The sequence below is a fragment of the Balaenoptera ricei genome, chromosome 18, assembly GCF_028023285.1.
Source record: "Balaenoptera ricei isolate mBalRic1 chromosome 18, mBalRic1.hap2, whole genome shotgun sequence".
Taxonomy (NCBI): Eukaryota; Metazoa; Chordata; class Mammalia; order Artiodactyla; family Balaenopteridae; genus Balaenoptera; species Balaenoptera ricei.
The window spans coordinates 21,800,709-21,828,238 of record NC_082656.1 but is presented as its reverse complement, the minus strand read 5'-3'; the positions used below and the strand labels follow the sequence as shown (position 1 = coordinate 21,828,238).

Sequence of the window (27,530 nt, the reverse complement as noted above, 5' to 3'; positions counted from 1 at the left end):
CCCCGCCGCTCCCCAGCTTTTCCTCCAGTTCCCGTGCGGCCGCTGGAGTCGGTTGCTGCTGCGCCGGGGGAGTAGGAGGTGCAGGGCCGCCGCCACCCGGTAAGTGTCTGACTTCAAGGCCGGGACCGCGCTGGCCGCTCCGCGCCTGCTCCGGGTCGCCCCTCCTCCGGCCCGCCCTCCATTGCCCCGCGGCGCCCAGAACCACTGGGGCGGGACTCCTGGCCCCAACGCGGCGGCGCTGCCCCTCTGGTCGGCCGCGGTCCCGGAGAGCCCCGGCGCCGGCGGCCCTACCCAGGGGCCACCTCTGCTCTCCGGTTTGCTTGCGGGGCCTGGCTCGGTGGGGCGCGAGGTTCCGGGGTGGGCCCCGCTCCTCGGGCTGCAGCTGCCTGTGGCCCGGCGGGTTCTGCAGGAGCGCCGGCTCCTGGCCCTTATCACTCGGTGGCGTGGGGGGTGATTTCTCTTCCAGCGTCACCGAGATCAGGCGTGAGGCCCGTCCAGCATCTCGGCGTGTGTGCCCTTGCCGCCGAGGTGCGTTTCTCCTGACTCTGCATCCCTCACACCTGCGGTTCATTCAAGAGCGTGCAGCCCGGGCACCCGTGAGCTGCCTATTATGGGAAAAGGCTCTCTGTACTTTGAATTGCTCCTGGAACACACCAGGCTGGCTCATGTTGGCAAGGACCGGTCGAATTCATTTGCTCGGAAAGTTAATGCAGCTCTGGATTTTAGCGTAATTCTAGGTGTGAGTAATTTCGTGTAAAACAGTTGCAATGGCATTGTCCCTGCGCAGGAATAGCAAAACGTGTCCAACTGCCCTGCAAGAGTCTAGATTCGGCCTCCTCCTCTGGCGAGGAAAGTTGAAAGGCATGAATTCTCTTCTTGACTTTGCTGCTGCCAAGCTTTGTGACCATGGACTCAGTTAATTCACGTGAAATAAGATAAATTTCTAAGATTCCCTTCAAATCCCACGTGTCATTAGTCTGATGAGCTTATTTTTCGCCCCGTACCTTTAATAAGAATGAGAATTAGGAAAAAGCCATGAGAGGCAGCCCTGCGAGGAACAAAGAGTTATGAGTGCACAGAAGTTTAGAGACTGGATTGGGGTTTAAGATTGGGACTGAAAAGGGAGCACAGTAAAAGTGAAAGAACTTAGCCAGAATTAATTATATAAAAGAAACTTGGAAAGCTTTCGGAAGTTCCAGCAGCAATTACTGTTTTTAATTCCCTCTCTTTGTAGCTGTGTAGATGAGGTAAGGAGAAAATAAATGCTGTTATAGAAAATGTCGTAGAGAGGAATGTAACTTAGCATACATCTTAAGTGTAGGGAAAATCCTTTGTAGTTCTTAATTTGTATAGACATTTCTGCTCAGGAAACACTTTTTTTTGGTTGTTAAATAGATAAAAATTTTTGTACATCCTGCTCAGGAAAATCCTACCTGTATTTTGAATATGTCGATTTCCTACCCTCCCACCCACCGCTTTTTATTGTATTCTTATTATTTGCGCCAAGATTTTTAACAGCCTTTGGTAAATAGCGTTTGGCTTTGTAGTACATAGAGGAAGGATCTGCTTTCCCTCAGGGAGAGCTCAGTTTGAGTACTTTATAGCTGTGTGACTAGGCACAGTCACTTTCTCTCTCTCAGGCTGTCTCTCCTCAATTGTGAAATGAGATAATGATACCTATTTCTTAGGGTTGTGAAGGTTAAATAAAATCTTTCATGTGGAAGACATGTAGCGATGCCTGACGTGTCGGGTATTAATAATCACAGTATTGTGTTCACAGTGCAGCGCAGAGAAGTGGTCTCTGGGTTTTAGTTTGGCTAGAAGGTAGGGCCCCAAGAGGAGAACAAAGTGACAAATGATCAGTATCCATTTCCCCTGCCGGATGCTGGAACTTTTGCAGGTTGTAAGCCCTTCCTTCCCTGAGTCTCAGGCTGAGCTACTGCTCAGACACTAGTGATGGCTAAGGGACACATCAATCTCCCTGACTGTGTTGGCCTGTTAGTCTTGACACTTGACTAGAGTTGGGATTTTTCCCAAAAATCAAGCTAGCAAGTTAAGGAATCTCAAAGAGAGATCAAAACAAAGAAATGGTTTAGTTTACTGAACGGAGATTTCAGCCCAAGGTAACTGAAGCCCTTCACCGCTTGCCGTGGCCAGTACAGCTTACTGGACATACGGTCTCCTCTTTCAGTATTAACCAGAACCTTTTCTTGTTTAGATGTTTGACCACTTACTGATACTCTCTGGTTGTTATTTAAACCAAATTATTCTTCATTTGACTCTGCAAACAGTAACCTGGGAAGGCACGGTAGTCTTAACTGCTCAGGAATCTAGTCGTAGCTTTGGGAAAGGAAAAGAGAAGAGCCCCAAAGTTAATTTACCCTCATCTTAGTTAACTTTTAGACATTGTAGTGAATAGACTGTACTTTCTTACAGTTTAACCAGGGATACTGGAGGGGGGGACCCTTGTTTGTGGAAGATAAGTTATTGTGGGGTAATACCTGAATAGGAACTAATGGGTGTGTGCTTCATCCCACGTGATTCAAAACCCTGGGAGGCAATTCCACAACAAGGTCGAGCTCTACTTGAGTAGTTGCATATGAGTATAACCCAGAACCTCTGGGTTTTAATATTATAACTAACTAAAAATCTAATATCAAAACCAGCAGAAGAAAAAGTAGCCAAATCTCATTAAACTTAAACTGGCAAAAGTATTGGCAGGAAATCAGAAAGTTAATGGGTGAGATGGCATGAAGTCATATGACAATATAGTTTTTTTTTTTTTTAATAAATTTATTTTTTGCTGTGTTGGGTCTTCGTTGCGGTGCGCGGGCTTCTCATTGCTTTGGCTTCTCTTGTTGCGGAGCGCGGGCTCTAGGCTCACGGGCTGAGTAGCTGTGGCTCGTGGGCTCTAGAGCGCAGGCTCAGTAGTTGTGGTGCACGGGCTTTGTTGCTCCGCGGCATGTGGGATCTTCCCGGACCAGGGCTCGAACCCGTGTCCCCTGCATTGGCAGGCAGACTCTCAACCACTGCGCCACCAGGGAAGCCCGCAAGCGAATTCTTAACCACTGCACCACCAGGGACGCCTCCCGACGACATAGTTTTTTAAAAATGTTTCTAATTAGAGATCAGAAGTTATAATCCCATTCCGAATAACGTTTTTGCTGACATTTTAGAGGATATCTTGTGTGTGTGTGTCTATTTTGTACATATACATTTATGTATACACTGTAAGGAAAAAAATCTCTACTAAATAGGATGAATGCAAAGAAGAATCGGCTATAATGTCATCACTACCTAATCAGCTACCTAATTTTAAGTGATACGTGTTCCAAGGCCGTCATTTATTTGACTCATTGATGCTTGGGATTTCCCTCATTCAGTGGCTGGGGCCCTGTGTGTGTACTTTTAAGAAGCTCCTCAGCCAGGTTAGGAACTACTAATAAGGAGTCCTGTGTCCCACGCAGATGCTTGATGCATGTATAGTCGTATCACAGCCAAGAAAATAAGAATCATAGAGGCCAGGGGGAGGGGGAATGGAGAGGAAATGCTTAATGGTTTCCTTTTGGGGTGATGGAGTATTTTGGGGCTAGATAGAGATGGCGGTTGTACAAAATTGGAATGTACTAAGTGCCACTGAATTATTTGCTAAAATGGTTTATTTAGTTTTTCTTTGTTTGTTTTTGGCTGTACCGCGCGGCTTGTGGGATCTTAGTTCCTCGACCAGGGGACCAGGGATTGAACCCTGGCCCGGTGAGTGAAAGCTCCCAGTCCTAACCACTGGACCATCAGGGAATTCCCTGGTTTATTTTGTAGTACGTGAATTTCACCTCAGTAAAAAACTCTGGGAAAAAATACGAATACTATCTTTGTATACTGTGTATTGGAAAAATTAATTATAACTGTTCAGATTGACTACCTTCTGAATATATATTTTTCTGTTAAGACTTTTCTCTTAAAGCACATTTTCAGTTTCTAAGGTACATCTTATCAGTAGTACCTTTTCGAAGGTGCTTGGTAATATTTTCTCCTTAATTAAAATGCCATCACAACTTTTTGATCATGTACAGCCTCAGGTGGTAGCAGAAAGAACACTAAACTTGGGATCAAAGCATTTGGGGGTTGGAGGTCCACTTCTGCCCCATCAGACATGTGGCCTTGGACAAGTTGCCTTCCTGAAACTGGGTTTCCTTGTCTCTTTTTCTGTCCTATCCCAAACTTGTGGGGGGATCCACTGAAATCATTTATGTTGAACACTTTTGTAACGGCAAGTTACAGTGCTTCCAGACGCCACTGTTAACGTAGTTATTGTTTTGCTTTTTTTTTTTTTTTTTTAAGAAATTCACGTTCTTTTATTTATTTATTTATTTATGACTGTGTTGAGTCTTCGTTTCTGTGCGAGGGCTTTCTCTAGTTGCGGCAAGTGGGGACCACTCTTCATCGCGGTGCGCGGGCCTCTCACCATCGCGGCCCCTCTTGTTGCGGAGCACAGGCTCCAGACGCGCAGGCTCAGTAGTTGTGGCTCACGGGCCTAGTCGCTCCGCGGCATGTGGGATCCTCCCAGACCAGGGCTCGAACCCGTGTCCCCTGCATTGGCAGGCAGATTCTCAACCACTGCGCCACCAGGGAAGCCCTATTGTTTTGCTTTTTAACTTGGACTCAGCAAAACCCAAGAATGGGTTGAGGACAGTAATGAATTATTGGATTTATTATTAATGTGTTTTATAGTCTGTAACTTATAGTGTTAATCGTTCCCTTAGTTTTGAATTTAGTAAGGCTAAGAATTAAGCACAGATATTAAACATTTTCAAGGCTAATAGTGAGATGAGTTTTGGGGAGCAGGACTTGTTCTTTGGTACTGAAATACATAAAACATGATGATTTTTTAAGTTCCATGCTCAGGGAGCCTTCTACCTTAGTCATCTGTAACCACTCTGAATTTGGTTAATGTCTGTAGATGAGGAACAGATATCTGTATGTCTGTTAGGGTCCTTTTTGAGTTCCTTTGTTTTCTCTTGGTGTAAGGAAGCCCCTTGGCCATCTTGTGAAGTGACGTTCTTGGCAGTAGTGACTTGTAGGTCTCCTGGGAAATACAGACTTGGGAACACTCCCCAAACGTGCGAAGTAAAAACATTGGGCATATTGCTTGCCAATGACTATAGTAAATTAGAATTTTATTTTAAACTGACAAGAATTAGAGTTGATAGTATATACAGAGAAGTGTGCTAATTTCCATGTGTCTCCTGTTAATTGGCGCAAGGCCAGATTTGCCGACTGAAATCGCATAAAACTGCAGAACACGTAATGAATGTGGGGGGCCTGGCTGTGGCAGGTGCGTGCATATATGTCACAGTGAGTGAGGACCTGTACAAGGAAGGGAGGATGGAAGGCAACATTTGTGTCTTTTTTTTTTTTAATAGATCTTTATTGGAGTATAATTGCTTCACAATATTGTATGAATATTGTGAATTTTGAATATTGTGAATTTGTTGTCCAAACAACATCTGGAGAATTACCATATGACCCAGCAATCCCACCACTGGGCATATACCCTGAGAAAACCATAATTCAAAAAGAGTCATGTACCACAGTGTTCATTGCAGCACTATTTACAACAGCCAGGACATGGAACAAACCTAAATGTCCATCGACAGATGAATGGATAAAGAAGATGTAGCACATATATACAATGGAATGTTACTCAGCCATAAAAGGAAACAAAATTGAGTTATTTGTAGTGAGGTGGATGGACCTAGAGTCTGTCATACAGAGTGAAGTAAGTCAGAAAGAGAAAAACAAATACCATATGCTGACATATATATGGAATCTAAAAAAAAAAATGGCACTGATGAACCTAGTAGCAGGGCAGGAATAAAGAGGTAGACATAGAGAATGGACTTGAGGACATGTGGCGGGAGGGCGAATCTGGGGCGAAGTGAGAGTAGCATCGACATATATACGCTACGGAATGTAAAATAGTTGGCTGGTGGGAAGCAGCAGCATAGCACAGGGAGATCGGCTCAGGGCTTTGCAAGGACCTAGAGGACCTAGAGGGGTGGGATAGGGAGGGTGGGAGGGAGGCTCAAGAGGGAAGGGATATGGGGACATGTGTATGCATATGGCTGATTGGCTTTGTTGTTTGCAAGGAGACAGGCGGCTCACGCCCTAAAAGCAACAAACTCCCCAAAAGGGTTTCAGCAAAGCACTTTTAAAAGCCAGGTGACGGAGCGGGGTCACAGGGTATGTGATTAGCTTGTGCACTGTTGTTGTTTGTTCCTATTAGCATTTTCTTAATTGTTTTGGATTTGTTTTTGTGGGTCTTTTTTTTTATGTTTCCCGCTTAGAGAAGTTTCTTTAGCATTTGTTGTAAAGCTGGTTTGGTGGTGCTGAATTCTCTTAGCTTTTGCTTGTCTGAAAAGCTTTTGATTTCTCTGTTGAATCTGAATGAGATCCTTGATGGGTAGAGTAATCTTGGTTGTAGGTTTTTCTCTTTCATCACTTTAAGTATATCCTGCCACTCCCTTCTGGCCTGCAGAGTTTCCTCTGAAAAATCAGCTGATAACCTTATGGGGATTCCTTTGTATGTTATTTTTTGTTTTTCCCTTGTTGCTTTTAATATTTTTTCTTTGAATTTAATTTTTGCTAGTTTGATTAATATGTGTCTTGGTGTGTTTTTCCTAGGGTTTATCCTGTATGGGACTCTCTGTGCTTCCTGGACTTGGGTGACTATTTCCTTTCGCATGTTAGGGAAGTTTTTGACTATCGTCTCTTCAAATATTTTCTCAGATCCTTTTTTTTTCTCTTCTTCTTCTGGGACCCCTATATTCGAACGTTGGTGCGTTTAGTGTTGTCCCAGAGATCTCTGAGATTGTCTTCAGTTCTTTTCGTCCTATTTTATTTTGCTCCTTGGCAGTTGTTTCCACCGTTTTGTCTTCCAGCTCACTTATTCGTTCTGCCTCAGTTATTCTGTTATTGATTCCTTCTAGTGTATTTTTCACTTCAGTTATTGTGTTGTTTATCTCTGTTTGTTTGTTCTTTAGTTCTTCTAGATCTTTATTAAACATTTCTTGTATTTTCTCATCCGTGCCTCCATTCTATTTCCGAGATTCTGGATCATCTTTACTATCATTACTCTGAATTCTTTTTCAGGTAGATTGCCTGTTTCCTCTTCATTTATTTGGTCTTGTAGGTTTTTACGTGGCTCCTTCATCTGTGATATATTTTTTTGTTGTCTCTCTTTTTTTTTTTTTAATGAGTGGGATTGTGTTCTTGTCTTACTGGTTGTTTGGCCTGAGGCTTCCAGCACTAGGGTTTGTAGGCTATTGGGTAGAGCTGGGTCTTGGTGCTGAGATGAGGAACTCCGTGAGACCTCACTCCGATGAATAGTCCCTGGGGTTTGAGGTTCTCTGTTAGTTCAGTGGTTCAGACTTGGACCTCCCACCGCAGGAGCTTCGGCCCAACTTCTGGGCTCGTGAACCAGGGTCCCGCAAGCCACCTGGGGTGGCAAAAAAAAAAAAGTAAAAAATAAAATTAGACTAGGAAACTAACAGATATGTTAGGAAGAATAAAAAAATAAAAATATAGACGAATCAACAACCGGAAGGTGCATCTTTACCACAATAATAAATAAAGAGGAGGAGGGAAAAGAAAAAAAGCAAGTGTGGGGGAAGTCCTTGGCTGTGGAGGGCGGGGCCTAAGCAAGGGCGAGGTTTGGGTGGTGGGCGGGACCAATGCTCAGGACCCACAGGGCTGGAAAAGGCCCTGGGGGCTGTGGGGACAGAAGGGGCCTAGGCATGCCCCCCACCCCTGGTCTCAGAGGGCAGGGGACCTCACCTGGGAGCCCCGCAGGCTCCCCGGGCCCGAGTGGCCAGGGCAAGCGCCCTCCACTCCTCTCGCTTCTCCTGCATGGCTCCTTCAGCCTGCCGCTCCCGATCTCCCCAGCCTCCCTCCTATGCCCCCAGGACCCACGTGGCCTGGATGGGGTTTGGAGGGGGCGGTACCGGCCTGGGAGCTCAGCAGGCTCCCGGGGCCTGAGTGGGCGGGGCAACCGCCCTCCGCTCCAATCCCGCCTGCCTCTCCTGATCTCCTGGCCTCAGGGACACCGATCCTGTCTGGCCACCACTCCTCCTCCCCCCTCAGTCCCCCTACGTCCTACTGGTTCACTTTGGGGTTCCTCCCGTCTCCTTGAGCGTCAGAATCTCCCACCAGCGGCCGGCAGGCGCCCTAGTTGTGGGGAGACGCTAACTCTGCGTCTTCTCACACCGCTATCTTGACTCCACCTCCCCTGAGTGTGTTTTTTGTATTTAATTTCCGCAGTAGGCGTGAGTGAAGGTGTGGACTCTCCCCCTAATTGGTTGTATTGGCTGCTTCAATTATGATGATGATGATGATGATGGAGAATTTAAAAACCTAGAGGTTAACAGGAACTTTCCTAAGAAGGAGGTGATGAGGCTCTGACCCTGTAGTCTGCCTCGTTCCTTCATCCCAAGCCGCCTCACAGCTAGTAACGTAACATGAGTAAGAGAAGGGAGCTAACGTTTATAAACTAGAGGAACATTTTGGACATTTTAAGTAATTATTATTTTTAGCTTGGGACACTGGGTTGCAACATTTTTCTGCTTCTGTGTATCTGAAAGACTCCAGTACCTCCTGGGAGGGACTCACTAAGACAGTGGCAAGCAAGTAGCAAATATTTATTAAGTGAAGAGCAGTTTTAAGATAACATGGACTACCCAGAAAATCACCTCCATCGTACTACATGAATCACACGCATATCAAGGTATCAATGTATCGGCTTATTTAAGGCCTGGGTGAGAATTAAGACAACTGATCAGGTGATTTGGGGTTTAGGAAATAGGGGTGCTTTGCTTTATAAGGTGAGGATCATCTTGGGAATTGTGCATGTGTGGGTGGGGACAAGGTTCAGGGGTAGCACCTGGTAGCGCTCACTCCAAGTGAAACACACGCTTAAAGAAGAAACTGCCTGTGTGAGAAGTTACAGCACTGAAACACCTTACTTTTGTGTCCAGGAAAAACCCTGTTGGAGGCCATGTGTCTGTGAACAAAGGAGAAGGGACAGCGGTGAGCATGTCAGCCCTGAACTGGAAGCCCTTCGTGTACGGAGGCCTGGCCTCCATCACAGCGGAGTGCGGTAAGGAGCCCAGGGCGGAGGCCGGTCAGCTGCCTGCTGCACGTGATGAGGCTGAAACTTCTGGGTGTGATCATTGGGTGTCATAGAAGACTTATGGTGTGAACCTAGTTCAAGCACAGAATGTGAGACTATGAAACACTTAATCTCAGAATTCAAAATTTCTTTCTTCTTTTGGGATACTTTTAAGACAAAATAGTGATTTTGGCTACTTATTAGCAGTTTAGGGTTCAAAGTTCAGTGGGGAGACAGTTGGACCTGTTGCTCAAACGGAAGTTTCATGAATCATTGTTGGATGCCATCTGTCCCCGTTCTCCTTGTCCTTGTCCCCGCTTCATCGCTGTTAAAACATTTGGCTTCAAAAGAGGTTTAGGGAGCCCCAAGGCCTTCCTGAGCCGGAGGCAAGTGACTGTCATCGTGCCATCATGTTCTCATCGGGCCTGTTGTTCATGTCCTGCTGGTGACTTCCTCATCAGCTGGGTTCCAATCAGATCCTATTTGTTCCTTTGTTTATTCCCCGGATCATTCATTCAGCACACGTTGATTGACGGGAATTCCCTGGCGTCAATGGTTAGGACTCTGCACTTTCACTGCCTGAGGGCCAGGGTTCAATCCCTGGTTGGGGAACTAAGATCCCACAAGCTGTGTGGCGTGGCCAAAACCAAAACAAAACACATGTTGATTGAGATGCTGCCAAGTGCCAGGTGCTGGGCTGAGCCGCTGCTGTCCTGGGACAGAGGCTGCGCCTGAGGAGCCAGTGGGGACCGGGGCTGAGGGGTTGAGGCACGTTAACCACTGACCCACCCACCATTGGCTTAGGCTCCCCGTGTAGATTCACTGACACAGTGACTCAAGGTTACTGTGTATGGGTTTATATGTTTGGATGGACTATCTCTTAGGCACTACATTAAACATTTTTACCTACATTAACAGAGGCACTTTTAGGCTGTAACACACAGGTGAGAAACTCCTTTAGAAAACGCATTTATCTCCGTTCACGTTGAACCCCATATCAGCCTTCACGTGTGTGAAAAATAGTAACTTACATTTTATTTTTATTTTATTATTATTATTATTTCTTGGCTGCGCTGCGCAGCTTGCGGGATCTAAGTTCCCCGACGAGGGGTTGAACCCGGGCCCCAGCAGTGAAAGTGCCGAGTCCTAACCACTGGACTGCCAGGGAGTTCCCAGTAACTTATATTTTAAGATGGATTTCCTGTTTGTGTAAATCATTCCATGTACCTACCTTTGACAGCACTGCAGCCTCCTCAAATCCTAGGTGGAATAAGATGGGACATAAATAAAAATGTACAGAAAACACAGTTATGCAGTTTTAAAAAGATTTAAAAAAATCTTTTGGTTCCTAATTTTTTTTTTTTTAAATAGGAAGATTGCAAAGTATCTGCCATTTCTTAATTCTGTTTCTTAGTTTACGTTATAGTCTGAATGTTTCCTCAGTAATGTATCCCTGTGTATCCTTTGTTTAGTGAAATTTCTTTCTATTAAGTGAAACATTTCCTTCTTAAAAATTTTAAGGTACTTTTCCAATTGATTTAACCAAGACACGGCTCCAGATTCAAGGCCAGAAGAATGATGCAAACTTTAAAGAAATCAGGTATCGAGGAATGTTGCATGCGTTAGTGAGGATAGGCAGAGAGGAAGGCCTGAAAGCACTGTATTCAGGGTAAGTAGACCTTCGTGTGTTTATATTTCACTGTTGAGCTTTCAAATGAGCAGACTTCACACTAAGACTTCATAGAGAAAAAATAGAAGTTTGGGGTGTATTCAAGAGCAAGTAGCAATGGTTGATTTTTTTTTTTTTTTCATTTTTCATTTCAACTTTATTTTCTATATATGTGTTTTAATGTAGCGAGTGTTGTGGTGAAACTATGTTTTCATTATATTCAAATACAGATAATAATACAAAAATTACATTTGTTTTAATAGCCCTTCCCCTTGGTTATTCTGAATTACTGAGGTTTTTGCTATAATGAAAATGATATGATATTCTCCATAGGTAAGAGTTGCAGTGAACAGCTTTTCTTTAATCCAACATTTAACGACCAGTGTGCTGCAGGCACTGGTTAGGGAAGTGAGTAAGGCAGGGTCCTGCCTATGGCAGTCAGAGGCCCTGCAGGAAACAATTCGTTCGGGTGGTTTAAGTGAAGGGAGATTAATGAAAGGGCTCCTTAAGGGTTAAGGGAACGAATGAAGGATTTTGAGGTACCTAGAAACTAGCAAAGTGAGAAATTGTTACCAACTCTAGGACCAGAGGGACAAGGACGGGAATGATGTTAGCAGAGCCTACTAGGGCTGGAGCCTTGAAGGAGCCAACAGGAGTTGTTGAGAGATGCCTTGCTAGTGCCCAGGGAGAGGAAGAAATATCTCCACTTCTTCTCCCTCCCTCCCTCCCATCTTCTACTGGCTGAATCCGCCTGGAATCAGCTGGCAGGGGAGCCGGGTGGCGTCCTCCGTGGCGCCAGCCTCGGCACAGAGCAGCACAGAGAGGGGCGAGACTGGATCTGGGTGGACACATGGGAATCGGCAGCAGCCCCTGCCCTGAAGGAACTGTGGTTGCGTGGGGACTGCGGATGTGGAAACGGGATTACAGTGGCGTCTGCCAAGTACTAGACTCTGGTTGAGGCAGGGCATCAATCCCAGACTAAGAGGCCCTGGATCTGATCTTGAAGGACCAAGAGGAGTTAGCTGGGTGAAGTTAGAGGGGAACTCTGTTCATGCAGAGCCAGTAGTGTGTGTGGGAGAGCACGGCACATTCTAGAAACTGCAAGTGATTCAGCGTGGATTTAGCACGGGGGTTAGTAGCAGGAGATGGAGTTGGAACTGTAATAAGGAGTCAGGACCTGCATGACCTCGGGTCGTGTAAGTCAGCATCTTGATTTGGGGCAGTACACCAGGTCCAGATCCCAAACTGATGTCTCACAGCCCTCCCACCCACGGGTCCCCAAAGGTTTTTGTCTTTCAGTTGAGCCAGTCTTTTAAATGCGAGAAGTTGAACATAAAAACCATTCGATCTTCTCAAGGAAGCTAACATCTGGGCCCACATTTGGTCACTTATGATTATAGTAACTGGTGTTAAGGATGCTTTCTCTGGTTTACCAAACCTCTGGCACTCACATAGTGTAGGTGTGCAGTTGGACCCAGCCCGCTTCACGCGCTCATAGCATTTGCCCGGTACCTGTAAGTGTGTGAGTTTAGTATACCTGTGGCAGACATAAGCCCCTGAAGGGTTTTCAGTAGAGGGACTGACATGATCAGGTTTCCGTTGTAAAAAATTCCCGCCTGCCGTTGGGAGAAAGAGACAGTGACAGTGGAAGCAGGCTGACACATAGGAAGCAGAGACAAGGATCTGACCTGAGGAATTGTCTTGGGGACGGAGAGAAGGAAGGCAGGCTGTTTAGGGCAGAGGATCGACATAGTGTACGACTTCATGCATGAGAGGTGGTGGGGAAGGAGGAGACGGGCTAGTGTCTCTTTCTGATCTGGCCAGTGTGCAGATGGAGGTTCCATTCCTTGGTCTAGGAGACAGAAGAGGAAGAGCGGATTGTTTGGAGAGGGAGGTTAATTAGTTGTGTGAGACACTTGCTCTGGTGGTAGGTGTAGGACATGTGAATTGAAAAATCTGGGAAGCAGCTGGAAATGCATCTTGGGATCAGTGTTGGAAACATGAATTTAGGAGTCATCGCTCTTTGGACAATTGAAGCCATGCGAGTAGATGAGCTCATCTGGGGAGTGTGTGGAGCCATGAGAGAAGAGAGGAAGGACAGAATTCCTGGGCCCCTCAGAGGACAGAGGTAGGATGTGCAGAGAAAGAAGAGGAATTGGAGAGAGTGAAGTTATGGCAGCTCAGGGAGGAGACGGCTGCAAGCAGGACAAAGAGTGGACCATAGCAAATACTGGAAAGGCAAAGAGGCTTTATAAGCTGCTGATTGAAAAGCATCATTTAATTTAGCTACAGAGATGTCCCTTGGGCCCCTTTTGGTGAGGGGGCTATTGATGAAGAGGGTGGAAGGAAGCCGGACTGCAATCTGAGAAGGAGGTGGGAAGTGTGGCAGGAGAGCCTGCGAGTATGAATGCCACAGGGTGGTTTTGGGGTGGGGAGGGTCCCGGAGGAGGGAGAGGGAATAACTGGAACAGGGCCCCCAGGGAGGTGGGAGATGAGCTCCAGAGCAACCCTGGAGGATGCTTACAGAGGCCAGATTTTGCCAGGTGCTTTGTCCTGAGAAAGGAAAGCCCTCCCATTATAATGTGAATGGGCAAATAGAACTCCGTGTTCGCATACGTTTTCATTGAGGATAAATATGAGGGGCTGAGCTATCACTTAGGGAACTAATAACTTGCACACATTTAACTGAACCCATACACACACACACACACACACACACACACACACACACACTCTCTCTCTCTCTCTCTCTCTCACACACACATATATATATATTTTATTTTTTGCTCCACTGTGTGGCTTGTGGGAGCTTAGTTCCCTGACCAGGAATTGAACCTGGGCCCTTGACATTGAAAGCGCCTAGTCCTAACCACTGGACTGCCAGGGAATTCCCAAGAACCCACCTTTTAAAAAATTTTTTTTTAACTTTTTTCTTAAAAGATTTTTAAATTAATTATTTGTTTGTTTATTTTTTAAATTTAATTTTTATTTATTTTTGGCTGTGTTGGGTCTTTGTTGCTGTGCGCGGGCTTTCTCTAGTTGCGGCGAGCTGGGGGTACTCTTCATTGCGGTGCGCAGGCTTCTCATTGCGGTGGCTTCTCTTGTTGCGGAGCACGGGCTCTAGGCGTGCGGGCTTCAGTAGTTGTGGCACATGGGCTCAGTAGTTGTGGCTCGCGGGCTCTAGAGCGCAGGCTCAGTAATTGTGGTGCACGGGCTTAGTTGCTCCGTGGCATGTGGGATCTTCCCGGACCAGGGCTGGAACCCGTGTCCCCTGCATTGGCAGGCGGATTCTTAACCACTGCGCCACCAGGGAAGTCCCTATTTATTATTTATTTTGCTTATTTTTGGCTGCGTCGGGTCTTAGTTGCGGCATGCGGGATCTTCGTTGAGGCATGCTGGATCTTTCGTTGTGGCGCACGGGCTTCTCTCTAGTTGCGGCGTGCAGGCTCCAGGGCACGTGGGCTCTGTAGTTTGCGGCACACGGGCTCTGGTTGAGGCGCGAGAGCTCAGTAGTTGTGGCACTAGGGCTCTAGTTGAGGTGCGTGCGCTTAGTTGCTCCACAGCCTGTGGGATCTTAGTTCCCTGACCAGGGATCGAACCCACGTCCCCTGCATTGTAAGGCGGATTCTTTACTGCTGGACCACCAGGGAAGTCCTCCACCTGTATTTTTGCTGGATTTTAAACTCTTAAGAAATCTGTCTTAGTGTAGTTTGATTGTGGAAGGCAGATACGTGATTGCGTCTCCTATGTGTGTCTTCTAGAGGATTTTAAGTGGTTTTTTAGAATTTTTTTGTCCCTTTGTCCGTTGGTTTGGCAGGATTGCTCCTGCGATGTTGCGCCAGGCTTCCTATGGCACCATCAAGATAGGCACCTACCAGAGCTTGAAGCGGTTATTTGTCGAGCGCCCGGAAGGTGAGTGGGGAGTTCTTTTTCCACTTGTGGACAGGAGGTGGGTTGTTTGTCTTTTTTATTCAAGTGGTTTGGGATCGATTTTGTTATTTGTGACTTTACTACTGTGGAGGAGAACTTTGGGTTGGGTGTAAAATCTAAATGAATTATACTTAAAGCAAGTCAGATACCAGCTGAATTTAGGGGGGGAACAGTTAGAAAGAGCAGCCTTACAAAGATCTTAATGAGTTGTCCTCGTTTCCACAATGTCCAGACTGGAGGGTATGTTGTTGTAGTTCTAGCCCACTTAAAATTCTCTACAATCATAGGAATTATCACCTATTTTTCAGGAAAGCAGTGACTACATTTTCTTAGTATTAAGAACTCTTGAGTTCTAATATTCTCTTGCGGGTTGATTCTTCGACTTTGCTTTAATCCATAGAAGTTTCTGTCTTTTTTACAGAGAGATGAGCACTAGTTACTGTTCTGTGAGAGCAGTGAGCAGGAGCAAAGATGTTTTAAAAGTGCTTCAGTAGATTTCTTTTTCTTTTCTTTTTTTAGAAGTTATATTGTATTCTGGGCAATATCGTATTTGAAAATTTACCCGCTTATTTGCTGTTTTTAAACGAATGCTTCAGAAAAAGTTTTGTTTTTTTTTTTTTAACATCTTTATTGGAGTATAATTGCTTTACAATGGTGTGTTAGTTTCTGCTGTGTAACAAAGTGAACCAGCTATACGTATACATATGTTCCCATCACTCTTCCCTCTTGCTTCAGTGTATTTCAAATTAAATATGTATGACGTGCTTTAAAATTTTATCTCCACCTTATCTCATAGGAGGGTATCTTTTATTCTCCTACCAGTTGGTGTACGACCTCATCTTAATTACAGTGGTCTGCACTTACACACAAAAGTGAATTATGGTTCACTTCCATGATAATTCACATGGTTACTCTTGCGTGATAATTCACATTCCTTTTTAGGTGTCAAGAGATTTTGCTAAGCAAAATCCCTTCAGCCAGCAAAATCCCTAATCCTTTGAAAATTACTTGATTCATTAAGCATGTATTTCTTTAGTTTCTTAAATGAACAAGGGATGTGTAAGTGAATTACACCTGTACATGAGTTACTCATATGAAGAGCCCTGTACGTATGAAGAGTCAAATAACATGTCTTTGTTTGCAGATGAAACCCTTCTGATAAACGTGGTCTGTGGAATTCTCTCTGGAGTCATATCCTCAACCATTGCTAATCCAACTGATGTTTTGAAAGTAAGCAGTGCTACCTGTGACTTATAGGCACACTCTGCATTTCTTATTGTAGTCAACATTCAGATTATGAAAATCTGTGAGTATAACATGTACTCTGTATGTGTGAGTCTTTACAATTTTAGTGCCATGAAGACTCAGAAACATACACTAGGTGGATTTCCCACTGATACAGAGAAGCTCACAAGTAGGGCCCATTTGTGGAGACTTTGGTGATTTTGGAGGTTTTTGGTGATTAACCAGAAAAAAGAAAATTAGGCTTAGATGCATTTGAATTTCATTTTTCATTGAAAATCTCCCTTGTTTTTATTGGTTCATTAAAATAGATGGGCTGTTGGGAATTCCCCGTTGGTCCAGTGGTTAGGACTTGGCGCTTTCACTGCTGAGGGTGCGGGTTCAGTCCCTGGTCGGGGAACTAAGATCTCGAAAGCCGCACGACGCAGCCAAAAAATAAAAAATAAAATAAAATAGGTGGACTGCAAGTTTTACAGCAGTCTAGGCAGCTTGTTGATGACAGTTTCTGAAGGCGTTACGTTTTCCATTAATTTGATTTCAGGAAATAGTAATGAAAATATTTACATAGCTACAATTAGACATAATGCATTAGATGACCTTATCAACAATACCAGGGATACGGCCTCCTTAAATCCTTTTTGTAATAAGGCAAGGGGCTAACTAATTAAAGAAAATCAAAATTAGGTGTGAGTTATTGGTCAAACCCTCTCAAGTTATTCCTTTCCTTCCCTCATTCTTTTTCTTTCCCCCATTATTTAAGCAGCATTCACTGTGCTTCTACCTTGCACCAGTTGGTGTACTATATGCTTAGAATCCAAAAATGAGTCAGGCAAGGACCCCGCCTTCAGCTTTCAATCTAATAGGAGATTCCAACAACATCAGAATTGCATGCAGCAGGGTGTTGGGTGCACTACAGTTACACACGGTGTGAATAGAAGTACCAGGCCCTTTTGCCCTAAGTTTACCCTGTGCTGGGGTAAAATTGCTAGAGAAAAATATCCACACTCCTATTAACCTCTTAAATGTATATCAGGGCTATGGAAAGGCAGTTCCTGCATTTTGTTTTGTTTTCTCATGTTAACCTGGCAATAACAGTTCCCTTTAGAATTAGAGGGTAATGCATGTGCTCCCTAAACCAACATAAGGTACCAGGTTTTTAGTGAGAAGTCCCTTTTTATTCTTAAAAATGCAGAGAGCCTACATCAAACATTATTTTTATGTCGGAATATTGGTCATGTGAATTCCATGGCGGTTTGTAAAGTTCACTTGTAAGTTCCCGTGTAACAGAGTGTTACGGACATCACATGGCCATCCTTTGGCCAGCACATCTGCATACCTTGGGGTTTGGCTGGTTGGAAATAATAGGGCTTGGAGTAACTAATTTAAGAAATGTGCTTGCCCATGCTTGGTGCTGCCAGGTACACTGGATACTCATTAATTATGTTAAATCTTTAGAATTAACCATGATCTTCTCTCTTTCCTACTTAGTAACTAGAGGGAGGTATGCCATTTTCTTTCCTTTTTTTTTTTTTTTTTTTAATATTTTATTTATTTATTTATTTATTTATGGCTGTGTTGGGTCTTTGTTTCTGTGCGAGGGCTCCCTCCAGTTGCGGCAAGTGGGGGCCATTCTTCATCGCAGTGCGCGGGCCTCTCACTATCGCGGCCTCTCTTGTTGCGGAGCACAGGCTCCAGACGCGCAGGCTCAGTAATTGTGGCTCACGGGCCCAGTCGCTCCGTGGCATGTGGGATCTTCCCAGACCAGGGCTCGAACCCGTGTCCCCTGCATTGGCAGGCAGACTCTCAACCACTGCGCCACCAGGGAAGCCCTTTCTTTCCTTTTCAAAAGACTATTTAAAAAAAATTTCTTTTTGACACTTAATGAGCTACTGCATGCAAGACTGGACTCTACTAGATTCTTTTTGTTGATTCTTAAGCGCCAAAGAACCAATCCTGATAAATTTAAACTAACATTGTAGTAATATTTATATTACAGTATTTTTCTTTTAATGGTTACTAAACAACAGATTGAATAATTTTTTTTTTTTTTTAAGTCTGCATTTGGGGAGAAACATGCTAGTTTCTTTCTCACGTTAGTCTTTAATTTCTAGATTCGGATGCAAGCACAAAACAGCACCCTTCAAGGAGGAATGATAGGCAACTTCATTCACATTTACCAGCAAGAGGGAACAAGAGGACTTTGGAAGGTAAGCTTGAAAAACAGACCCAACTGACTTAGTTCTTGCCCTTTTTTAAAAAATTTATTTTTCCTATTTTTCCTATTTTATTTAATCCATATGGTATAATGGAGTAAAGGAAGAAGGATGACATCTGCCCTTGAAGAGATCTTCTTCCTTAATTTCCTTAATCTGTAAAATGAAAACATGTCATGATTTTACATAAGGAGTATGTCGTGATTTTAAAGTACCTTTTGAATAATTCATATATAAGAAATTCTGTGAGGATTGAATACTTTTTTTGTTTGCTTTTTTTCCCCCTAAGTTCTTATGGAGAAGGGGTTATAGTTACATTGGATTTTTTGATCTGTATGGTTTCATGGCTCTTAAGTGAAGACTGTTAGGCAAGTGCTGGTATGGAATGCTATTTCCTAGTATTCTAGGGACTGTCATCTCATAGATTAGATCCTAAAGGTCATCCAGTCTGATCCTCTCCATACATACAAGGAAACCAGAGGCTCTGAGAGGTGAGTCGTCCTGATCAAGGTCGTACAGTTAGTGCCAGAATCAGAATTAGACTTTGGGGCTTCTGACTTCTTACCGTCTGGATTTTTCTACTCTTTCACTCTGCATTTCTACCTACCAGCAGGAAAACGTAAAAATTGGCCATAGTTTGTAGGAGAGAGATATCTGACTTGTTATTATTGATATTTTTACCCAGGGCGTGTCCCTTACTGCTCAGAGGGCTGCTATTGTTGTTGGTGTGGAGCTGCCGGTCTACGACCTCACCAAGAAACATCTGATTCTCTCGGGCTTGATGGGAGACACTGTGTATACCCATTTCCTGTATGTTTATGGATTTAAAAAAAAATAATATTTTAGGTATGCATGAGCTTAGGGTAGAAATTTGCTGCAAATTTATAGACATTTTAAAGAAAGTTTATTATAAAAGTATTATATTCTCATATTTGAAAAATTATGATATGGAAGTAAACCAGGAAAAAGTATGTCCTTACCCCTTTACATAGGTAGCTATTGTTAACTGTTTGATATGTACCTTCAGGTGTTTTCTATGCATATGCAAATGTCTAGAAAAGTATATTACATGTGCTTTATTATACAGCTATGATCATGCTTGGCATTCTCTTGCTTGCTTTTTATTTTTATATTTTTTTATTTTTCTGCTTTATTGAGGTATAATGGGCAAGCAGAATTGTAAGATACTTAAAGTACACAATATGGTTAGATACACATATGCATTATGAAATGATTACCCTCATCGAGTTAATTAACACATCCATCATTTTATGTCTGTGTGAAAACATTTAAATTCTATTCTCGTAGCAAATTTAAATTCTATATAATACTGTGTTGTCAACCATAATCAGCATGTTATACATTAGATCCTCAGACCTTATTCATCTCATAACTGAAATTTTTGTACGCTTTTACCAACTTCTTCCCAACCCCAAGCTCTGGCAGCCACTTTTTGACTCTCTGTTTCTATGACATTTGGCAGGCAGTTTTGGAGACTGTTCTGATTCTTATGTGCTAATGACATCTACTGGGTAGAGGCCAGCGAGCTGCCAAACATCTTACAATGCACAGGACAGATGTCCACAACAAAGAATTATCTGGTCCAAAATGTTAGTAGTGATGAAGTTGTGAAACCCTACTCTGACTTAGTTGATACCAGGGCTGGTCTATGGTAGTCTTGTGACTGAAAGTTTAGTGGAACCCAGGGCCCTGGTGGGCATCACATTACAGTGAGGAAATCTTTTTCTCTGATCTCTAAGAGCAATATAGTTAGGAGATGGCTAAAATTACTCTGATGCCTATTTGTAGGTGAATAGATAGATAAAATAGATCATCCTTGGAGGATGTTCCTTCCTGTTTCTATGATTCGTTGAATTCCAGAACCTCCAAGGTATTCTTAGCCGAGGCTGGAATTTATAAGCCAGTATAAACAATGCTGGTGGGGCTTCCCTGGTGGCGCAGTGGTTGAGAGTCTGCCTGCCAATGCAGGGGACACAGGTTCGAGCCCTGGTCTGGGAAGATCCCATATGCCACGAAGCAACTGTGCCCGTGAGCCACAATTGCTGAGCCTGCGTGTCTGGAGCCTGTGCTCCACAACAAGAGAGGCCGCGATGGTGAGAGGCCCACGCACGGCGATGAAGAGTGACCCCCGCTTGCCGCAACTGGAGAGGGCCCTCTCACAGAAACGAAGACCCAACACAGCCATAAATAATAAATAAATAAATTAATTTAAAAAAAAAAAACAAAAAAAAAAAACAATGCTGGTGTTTAAGAAGTCTGTGCAGCTCTTTAGATGAGGGCCTCATTCTCATATATTCCATCTTGTTAGCTGTTACTTTAACCTAGTTTGGGAGGGGAGGCTGTTTCCTGCCCTTGATAGTAGGGGCTGCAGCTCAGGGGTATGAAACTTTTTATTTTTCAAATGGTCTCTTCTTTATAGCTCAAGCTTCACCTGTGGGCTGGCGGGGGCCCTGGCCTCAAACCCTGTCGATGTGGTGAGGACACGTATGATGAATCAGAGAGTCCTTCAAGATGGCAGATGCCCAGGCTACGCAGGTTCTCTGGATTGCTTGTTACAGGTGAGCGGGGATGTCCGTCTGTACGCTGTTGTGAACGCCTTTTGTGGCTCATTGGCTTCCGTGTTGCCCTCTGAAGAGTTTCTTTTCCTGATTTAAAAACACAAGGGTTTAGAGCCTGACGAACCTGTGATTCTGTCATTTGTAACCGTGTGACTTCGGTCAAGGTACAGACTCTGTACACCTCGGTTTCCTCACAAGTGAAATGGGACAATAAATAATAGCACCTACATCACAGGATTATTATAAAAATCACTGAGATCATACCTACAAAATAGTTAGCACAGTGCCTGGAATAACGTTATGTAGAAACATCATATACATTTATAATAATAAGTATAGACATAATAAAACCTTGTTAGTATAATAATAAGGGACACTCTGGTGAAATAAGCACATTTATTTAAGTTAGTCTTCAGCATTCTAGTTGATTGCTTCAATCCGTGAAACAGCCCCCCAAATATATATTTGTATTTATATTTATTTAACCAAAGGAGTATCTAAATTTTGAGGGCTAATATAACTAAGATGAGTGATGCTCTAAAACCTTGAGATGGTACAGAGTTTTTGCCACACAGGGGCTAACTTTTATAAATACAAAATCTAAATGAATGTTTAGAAATGAAAGTTCATTTTTCTTATATCTCTGCTCTGCTGTGAAGGGTGAGAAAATAGTCATATTTTCTGCGATTATAGTAGAACTGTGTCTCCTTCCAGAATACATCACCTTCCTGTTGAGTCAAACTGGAATGAACATCCTTCATTCAGACATCTCTCAAAGGAACACATGAATCTTACCTTATTTCTCAGTTTAAATAATTGGGCCTACTGTTCCTGAGTAGATGAAAGTTTGTGACTGTCTCCCCTACTGGATCGCCAGCAGCCAAAGATGAGGGACCACTTTTATGGTTGCTGTTTACCGGCATGATGCTGGCACATCCCTAGACTTCAAATAGTACTTGAATGAAGCAAAGATACTTAATGTTATCTATCCAACAACATGAAATAGTGGTACTCTGAATTATGTCTTTACTGCCATTGCCTCCTTTTTTTATTTCTGACCTGCTCTAAGCCTACATGGCAAGGAGGCAGAAGACTCTAGTTGGAATTAAATCTCATTTCTTATTCATCCAACTGCTGTTTGCTTTGGGTGTGGGATAGTTTGGTACAGAGCCTTAGTCTTCACCTATGCAGAAACCTTTAAAGAACGAAAAGAGGCAGAGGGCAATGATTTCTTAGATAGTCCTTCCAAACAGAATTTTGTTTTTAAGAAAAATATTATCAGTTCAGTCTGGCTACTAATTCTTAATGCATATTTGACATAATTGGAAAGTTGGACGTTAACTTTTTTTTCCCCCTCCCTTATAACAGACATGGAAGAATGAAGGGTTTTTTGCTCTATATAAAGGGTTTTGGCCAAATTGGTTGAGACTTGGTCCTTGGAATATTATTGTATCCTTTTATGTTGCAGTAGATCTGAAAAAAGATATAGCTGAAGAATGTTGTTTATATAAACTGTCATGTTATTAATTATAATTTAGAAGTAGGTTCTTAATTCTGTTAAGTTCCTCTGATTCAAGAAATAACCAGTTTCTTTTTCAGGAGGTATAAAGGCTCTGCTAGGCACTGTGAAACTTGGTTTAATGGTGGTGTTATTGAAAGGCAATGGTATCAATAAAAACTTTTCTTTAGACTCTGCTCTAGGAGTTGAGAGTGTTTATGATTTCAGAGAGAGGGAGAGACAAGGATTTATTTATTTGTTTATTTTTTCAATCCCTAGCCACCCTTGGGAAGGATGTGGTTTGGCAGCCGTGTTCTAGAATGCTTATTTCAGAGAGTGCCTAAGGATAGACAGGAATTAGCTCCAGAATTATTTGGCTGATTAGCACTTTTCCCTTTATGCCAAAGTGGGAGGCAGGAAGGAAGAGACAGTTTATTAGAAATGAAAGGACAGAGTTATAAAGCAGGGGATGTCAGTTTGCACCATCCTTGTTTATCTGCGCCTCCCTCCCAGGCAAGCTTGCCTACCGGCAGCCCTGGAGGAGAGCTCCCCGGGCTTGCTCTCTTTCTCTTTCTCACAGAATTTGCTGTTCTGTAAAGTCTTCCCAAAAGTCAGAAAAGCTAGCAGTGTGGATGTAATCTTAGAAGCTTTTGGAGCTGATTCAGGGGATTTATGTGTCTCATTTGTGGTCTGTCTCTTCCAAGCTGACCTTGGGAAGGTTAATGGAAAGATCTCTTGGGGTGGTTGAGGATGGAGCCCCTCACGTTTAATCATGTCCACGGCATGTGGTCTGCCCAGAAATATTTGTTAGGAGGTGTGCTATTTGTGGGTCTGTTTTGATGCGTTAGGGTTAAGATGACATAAAATGTCAGCCTTAACTAATACCTGCAGTTCTTTGTGACATATGAGCAGTTGAAGAAATTGGATTTGTGACAAGTCAAGACTGCATGAGACATCCCGCTGAAAATGCTCACGTCTGAAATAGCGAAGCTTCCTGTCTTTCCCACTGCTTCTCACTGCTTGGCCCGCCACAGATTCTGAGGTGTGAGCAACAGTTCTGAAGACTGGGTTAGCTCGGATTGCTGTGTCCTGGCATCGGACGCTCTGCACCAAATGTTTAAAGGCATAGACTGTAACATCCAAACACTAGTCCTTACCATTCAAGTGCCCTTCGACATCAAAGATAACATGAAATGCATGTTTCTTGCTAAAGAAAACTTGCATGAAGATCAGGAACTGTGGACTGATTCCCTCAGGGGAGAATAACTCCTGATGCATCTCAGCTCGTAGCTGAGACTCCCAGACTGTTCGAAAGAAGCTCTTCAGAACCATGGAATGAATAGAGCCTCCAAGAGGGTGTTATTGTTCCTGAACTTCTGGGGGGGCTTTGGCTTCGTGTCTGCTGAAGAAATTCACACATGGAGACCTGGTATACCCCAGGTATAAACAGTGCAGGATATAGATCCCTGGAATATTGCACTGCTTTCTAATTTCCAATTTTGGCAGGATCTTTCACTTATAATAAGTGATTTTTAAGCCTTTGACCACTCGACCTTTGTGAGGAATTGTTACAAAGCATTAATATCTAAACTCATGATGGTGTGGTAGGTTGGCTTGGAAGGTGGCAAAGTCTGTGCTGGTGGGAGGTGTTTTTAAGCTACTTGGGTTCTGTCTTAAGTAATGTTTGTAATTTGCTCTGTGATTTTAGCAAAGTTTCTATTTCCCAATCTGTAAAATGGGGATAATAACATCTATTGATATTGAGGGTCAGGTGAAGAAGATAGTAGCTGCCACTACTTGACTTGTAGGATTAGTGTGTTTATATCATGCTGTTATACAGCCGTCATCCCAGAATAAATGGTCCGTGTGTATGGAAGAGAGTCATTTTATGATGGGCTTCTCCTGAGTGAGATCCTTTGTTAAAAGCCTTGTGAAAGAAAGAGGTTAAGGTTTTATTACCTTTTCTGTAGCAAAATGTTGCAAATGAATCAAAGAGTTGATTTTTCCAGATTTCCCAGGTTTTACTTTAGTTCTGGTCACATTTGTCAAAATACTTCCTGTCTTGGACTTCCTAATCAGTTTGGAATGAAAATACTTGCTTGAAATTCGAAAGGTGATTTTTTTTTGTGTGTGCCTATTTATCTGGAGTCTGATAAGAGGTATATAATGTCTTCCTTCTTTTCTCCTAAAGACAGGATATCATTCTTCTTTTTCATCTTCATCTTATTCTTTTCAAAATAAAAAGTGATTCTGAGAGCCCCACGACCTTTACCCTTCTAGAAGACAGCCCCAGCAAAGGGACGATATTGAATATTTACTTGGGTACCTTCGGTTCTACTCTTTGAGAGTAACATTAAATACATGCTCACTGTGGCCTCCAGGACACACACCTCTGCAGTATATGCAGGTTCCCAGTGGGTCCAGCCCCTGGGCTGCTTCCTCCCTTGAAGCAGAATGGAAGGCACGCATGTTTTTCTTGGGGATTGGGCAGTTTTTGCTCCCAGTCACCTTGACCTTGCCTTCTTTGAAAAAGATTTTGTGAAGCGAATTTTAGTTCCAAAAGTAAGAGCTAAGTCAAGAAAGGAGGAGGTCGGAAGGGCAGGTAGGTGTTGATTGCTTCAAGGCTCAGATGGAAGCCCGGTTCTCCCTGACCAGTTCTGGACATGACTCTGGAGAGCTGAGCCCGTTCAGGCCTCGCGCCTCGTACTGAACCATATCTTCAGAGAGCAGATTATTTTTCTTCTTACTAAAACATTCCATTGATACGGTAAGGGCTTTCTATAGAAAGCCTTTTTCACCTTTGAGTTCCTTGAGTTTAAAGGATGACTTTTTATGAGCCACTCTTTTCTTCTTTTTTTTAATGTAGAAAACATGTTAAGTGTACATATAATTCCTAAAACAGAAGCAAGTTCATTTTGAAGACCATGTAAAGATTGAATGTCATGCAATATTCATTATATCAATTTATTCAAAAATGTACATGTTCATACCAGGATGAAAGGAAAGCCAAACCTCACTGTAAAAGGTAAGTGTGTTTTTTTTTAAAATAAATTTATTAATTTTATTTATTTAGTTTTGGCTGTGTTGAGTCTTCGTGGCTGCGCGTGGGCTTTCTCTAGTTGTGGCGAGCGGGGCCTACTGTTCATTGCGGTGCTCAGGCTTCTCATTGCGGTGGCTTCTCTTGTTGCAGAGCACGGGCTCTAGGTGCGAGGGCTTCAGTAGTTGTGGCACGCGGGCTCAGTAGTTGTGGCACGCGGGCTCTAGAGCTCAGGCCTCAGTAGTTGTGGCGCACGGGCTTAGTTGCTCTGCAGCATGTGGGATCTTCCCGGACCAGGGCTCGAACCCGTGTCCCCTGCATTGGCAGGTGGATTCTTAGCCACTGCACCACCAGGGAAGCCCAGTAAGCATTATCTAAGACGAAAATACAGTATTTCTTCAGTGCAGATTCATTAAATACCTTATACAACAGTCTTAACTTGTTTTGATTTTTTTTCTGCTTCTTGAAAGAGTAATGCAGTTGTTGAAGCTTCTAACCAAGAAGGAAACTTGAAGAACTGGGAGACTTGGTTCCCTTGTTTCCAGGGCCGTGACTACAAGTCCTCCATCCCCTTGGGTATTGCTAAATGTGGCAAAGGGATTTTTAGCTTTGAAAACCAAAATGACGAAAGTGGATTTTTTTGTTTTCTTGTGGGTTTGTGTAATCATAGATGCTAAGTGTTGGCTGATTGTTATATAAAAAATGGCTTCTTTTCTCCATATTTATTCATGTGCTAGAAATAGTGTATATTATATAAAGACTATAAAAGTTTTCATAAGCCTTTATATTTTGAGCTCTTTATTTAAACATTGTTGGAATATGTGGCATAAACCTGGTTTCAGTATTTAATAAACTGGAGTAATATATAATAATAAAAAATGCCCTGTGGTTATTTCAGATGAATAGAAACATTTAAACAAAGATAAGCTTCAAAGCGTCCAGAAGGCTGGAGTAGAACTAGCATTCGTGAAAGTGGCTGTAGACATTTCTTTCTGCTTAGAGGAGTTGTTGGGACCATCTTACTAATTGCCTGGAGAACTGTGTGGCCTCCCAGTCTATGAAACACTCTGTAGCCCAGTAGAGGCCAGTGAATTCGGTTCATGGGCTTGCTGGGCAAGGCACCTTGGAGATTCAGAACACCAGTGGGATGCCATCAGTGCCTTGAAATTTCAGGACCCCTCAGTCCTTCTTCTAGCGGCTGGTGTTGGCTAGAGGCGGGGCCGGGATCCTTGGTTAACTGTGGGCCAAGCAGAGACACCTCTGGTTGGTATAAAACAACCAGTGAATGAAATGCAAACTGGTTCATTATTTTTTTTATTTGAAAATATTTTCAAGGTGCCTGTCTTAATATTTGAGTTAAACACAGTGGTCTATTGAAAAAACAGAATTGGCAAAAAGAGGGAGCCTTAAATGCCTGGAGAACTCATGTCCCACTGGATCAGGGCACCTGTTAGAAGCATTGGGCATGAAATCCAGGCTACTTTTTTTTTTTTTTGGCCATGTTGGGTCTTTGCTGCTGCGCATGGGCTTTCTCTAGTCGCGGCGAGCGGGGGCTACTCTTCATTGAGGTGCGCGGGCTTCTCATTGCGGTGGCTTCTCTTGTTGTGGAGCACGAGCTCTAGGTGCACGGGCTTCAGTAGTTGTGGCACATGGGCTCAGTAGTTGTGGCTCGAGGGCTCGAGCACAGGCTCAGTAGTTGTGGTGCACAGGCTTAGTTGCTCCGTGGCATGTGGGATCTTCCCGGACCAGGGATCGAACCCTTGTCCCCTGCGTTGGCAGGCAGATTCTTAACCACTGCGCCCCAAGGGAAGTCCCAGGCTATTTAATTTTAAATGGACAGCTGAGAAAATCTGATGGTAAATTTTTGATAGATTACAAGTAGCTCCAGCCTGCAGCAAAGCATGGGAGTATAAGACAAAGGCATGGATAAATCTGTTTCTTGAAAGCTTGATGCGAATCATGTAACCAAGAGCCAAAAACTGGAAACTCCCTATGTCTATATGTCCCTTGCTGAAATAATAATCTATACAATGGCTTATCACATGGCTCATGAGAAGAATGAGTTACGTCTCAGCTTGCTGACCTGGGAAGATAGCCATGAGATGCTATTACATAGGAAAAATGTGAGATGCAAACTTCTAGGTATATCATGAACGCATCTCTTAGGGAAAGAAAAGCATAAACTTATGTAAGTAGGGA

At 43.4% G+C, this 27,530-nt stretch overlaps 1 protein-coding gene across 2 annotated transcripts; it reads left to right on the top strand.

The window, feature by feature from the left end:
* SLC25A30 (solute carrier family 25 member 30) lies at positions 1-24,178 on the top strand. 2 transcript variants are annotated; one of them, XM_059902959.1, is made up of 10 exons: positions 1-99; positions 9,030-9,151; positions 10,685-10,832; positions 14,650-14,744; positions 15,907-15,992; positions 18,116-18,211; positions 18,903-19,027; positions 20,658-20,796; positions 22,165-22,245; positions 23,186-24,178. In XM_059902959.1, the coding sequence occupies exons 2-10, from the start codon at positions 9,088-9,090 to the stop codon at positions 23,225-23,227; spliced, it is 876 nt and encodes a 291-aa protein (XP_059758942.1). In that variant the 5' UTR covers positions 1-99; positions 9,030-9,087; the 3' UTR covers positions 23,228-24,178. The 2 variants fall into 2 exon arrangements, with proteins under 2 accessions (XP_059758942.1, XP_059758943.1); XM_059902960.1 differs by lacking the exon at positions 1-99 and adding an exon at positions 439-528.
* The last annotated feature ends 3,352 nt before the right edge of the window (positions 24,179-27,530 follow it).